This window comes from Vicia villosa, linkage group LG1 (genome assembly GCF_029867415.1).
Source record: "Vicia villosa cultivar HV-30 ecotype Madison, WI linkage group LG1, Vvil1.0, whole genome shotgun sequence".
Classification (NCBI taxonomy): Eukaryota; Viridiplantae; Streptophyta; class Magnoliopsida; order Fabales; family Fabaceae; genus Vicia; species Vicia villosa.
Window position 1 is genome coordinate 27,524,830 of NC_081180.1, and position 3,392 is coordinate 27,528,221.

At 32.7% G+C, this 3,392-nt stretch overlaps 1 protein-coding gene across 1 annotated transcript; it reads right to left on the reverse strand.

The window, feature by feature from the left end:
• Positions 1–773: 773 nt before the first annotated feature.
• LOC131598943 (F-box/kelch-repeat protein At3g06240-like) lies at positions 774–3,009 on the reverse strand (the record flags this gene model as incomplete). Its single annotated transcript, XM_058871507.1, has 1 exon — positions 774–3,009. A coding segment is annotated over one exon (1,068 nt), but the record flags the coding sequence as incomplete, so codon positions are not given.
• Positions 3,010–3,392: the final 383 nt, after the last annotated feature.

The following is a 3,392-nucleotide window of genomic DNA, read 5'->3' on the forward strand; positions in this document are numbered from 1 at the left end:
CTGGTATACGACTCTGCAAACTGTTACTTAAGCAGAGAAAAGAACATACATATTTGATAAATTTTATCAAAAAAATCTATCTTGTTTTTCCTAGTTTTATTCATTGAAAAATAAACACTTGAATAGATACTTTGATGAACATTGAGTGTGATCCAGATTTTACTTTTTTGTCACAAAAAAAAACTGTTAATACTTTTAAGTTGTGATAAATTTATGCAGATGTGTTAAGTTTACGCATAATAAGGTGTTGAGAATTAAATCTAACTTTAGCATTATTTAAGATTTGAGATTTAATTTTTCTGTTTCTTATTATCTAAAGTCTTGTAGATTTATGTGCAGCTCATCAATTATTTTGGTCTTTTATCCATTTGATTCTCAGAGGAAGAGGTCCTGGTAATTTGAAGATCGACTTCGACTGAGAGGTAAGTAAAGTCTAGTCAAAGATTGATCTTACCAAGATTCAAATTCAGTCTCTCCAAAATGATTTATGATTTAGTGAAACTCATTAACCACTTGAGTTCACCACTATCTGTTCCAATAATTTCACCACTTCTAGTACAACATATCGTATAAAAGAACGAAGTCAGAATGGCAACAATAGACAAAACAAAAGTCTTAGTCCAAGACGGATGCAGTCCATATTCTTTCATAACCCATACATTAACAATAGTACGTTCCTCCATAGCCCATAGACAGAAATTCTCCAAATACCCACAAATCACAATCAGTAGGTTCTTGGTAAAAATCATGGTCAAAATCATCTGGAAGAGACATGTGTAAAAGTTCTCTTTCCACTAAATCAAAGGAAAAAATAACATAACCGAATATTTTTAATTCATGTCTCATACAAGAATGCAAATTTGACATATACTCATGTATCATTTGCAATAGTTATCATCATTCTCACACTATACAATCTGCTAACAGGAGCAAACACTTCTGAACAATCTACTCCATGCTCCTATTTCTGCAATCATGGAACTTCACACTTGCAACACAGGTTAAGCTAATTGTTTATTTTGTCAAATGACACCTAATTAGAAACAAGCCTTTAACGCTCTTTTAAAGTTTTGGTTTTTTGTTATTAGAATGGAAAATGGTTTAATATCAACTCATAAACACAATATAATATTCCCAACCTTTCATCATTATCTTGTCCCCGATAAAAACAGGTCAAGGTAAAATTAGACAAAGTCCGTATAGAATTTTAATTGGAAGCCAGAGAAATTTTCACTTCAAAAGAAGATATGCAACAAATCTAATCAAAATTCAGTAAACATCTTCTTTGCGTTATGTCTATTCCTAACAGTTTAATAATGAACACCTTTCACTGTAGCTTATCACCTTGCAAACTGCACTTTCTATTACTTAAACCCCTTTATTTGAAAACTCCAATTTGTAATTGTAACACTATTTAGGTTCATGAGTTTGTTTAGTTTTAATGTTTCCTATAATCTAAAGTACTAAAATTCACGTAATTGATCATATATAGATCATTAGTTTGAAATTAAATTTCTTTCCCGGATTGAAACACAGAAAGGACAAGCACCCAAATTATTAGAGTCCACTGAAAGTAGAGAACAATCAAAACCTTATAATTTTGATATTGATCAACATGGATAAACTGATCAGAATAATTTTCAAACAGTGGAGGAAAAAACATTAGAATAAAATCCAGCTACATACATGACTAATAGTTAATCACACAAACAATGATGTCAATGTTATCAATAAGCATGTTACAAATGGTTAACCAATAAACATTTCATCACATATTACATTAGCTCATATATTACACTTACTCGTGTTACAAATGCATTCAAACACATATGATTCAGAACGTCATTCTTCTAGTTTGCGTCCGTCATCTTCTTAAGCTTTCTCAATTCACCATAAATATCAAGAAAGTAATGAAGCATTCCTCTTGCTTTTGTCATCTTCTTAAGCTTGTTGGTTGTCATCATCACTGGGGAGTGAAAGCAAAGAATCTATATACACAGTCAAATCGCAGCTAAGATTGTAATTAGGATAAGAATGTTGCTCCAGACACTGTCCACATTTATCATACTTCACCAATCCATCTTCATCATCCGTCCCAATAATATCATCACTTTTTGTACAACACAAAGGAAAAAAGGAATGAATAGGAAGAACAAGAGTCATAGTCCAAGAGGAGTTCACTTTGTATTCTTTCATCACCCATATTTGAACCCTATCATTAAAGTGATACTTGGTATATACACTGAGAAATCCTCCATAAACCCATAAACAACACTCCAAACGACTACTGGGCAAAAGCATATATGAAAGTTTCCTTTCCATTAAATCAAATGCAACAATAACATAAGCTTGTAAATCATAACGAAAAGCCATCCAATGAATAGCTCCCTTATAGAGCAAACCACCTTTGGGCTCTTCCTCTCGAAATCCATAAGGGAAGTAAGGACCCTCAACTTCTTTCCATGTATTAGATTTCAATGAGAAGTACTCCAAGCGTATTGGAGGATCTCCTGAATCAATGCGAGACAATGAAACAACCAAATAATCATCGGTTGAATGGTCGTACCCAAAACCATAGAAATATTCAGCATCCAAATTGGAACCAAAAGGAGATAAAGGAATTTGTTTATGAAGTCCAGTGGATGGATTCCAAAGGTAGATGATGTTTAAGGAACTGCAGAAAAGTATGAAACCTCTGCATGACCCTCTAATTTCAAAATCTGTAAAATCCTCTGGAAAGATAGAATCAAGGTTGAGAGAAAAAGAAGCATTGTCATCGTGAAGCGGTGCTTCAAAATCTATGGATAGAGATTGATGAGTTGAAGTTGATATTAATAGAATTCTACGAGTGTGTGTTGCAGAGTTAAGTTGAAAATGTGAATTAGCAAAGTGAGGATCATGAGAAATAAGAGAAAACCACAACTTACAAACACACTTGAAACGTATAAGAGACTTTACCGGCAATCTCAGTAAGATTTGGATGGTCAATTCATGAGGAGATAAAGTATTTGTTTATAATCTCCAATGGATGGATTCGGCAGATGTTTAAGGAACTGTAGAAAAGTATGAAACCTCTACACTACCCTCTAATTTGAAAGCCTGTAAAATCCTCTGGAAGGTTGAGTGAAAAAGAAGCATTGTCATCGTCAAGCGATGCTTCAAAATCTATGGATAGAGATTCTTCATGAGTTGAGTTGTAGAGTTAATCAACTCTTAGCCAATTATTTTTGCTCTTATAAATAAAATAATAAGTGAAAGATTAGAGTTACAACATTTTATTCTAATTAAACAAACAAAAACCCTAATCATTGTTCTAATTCCCTTTGGAAACAAGAGTAAATGGGAAGACAACATAAAATTGCAAAAGTAGATAAAAAATTTCCCGAAAAAAT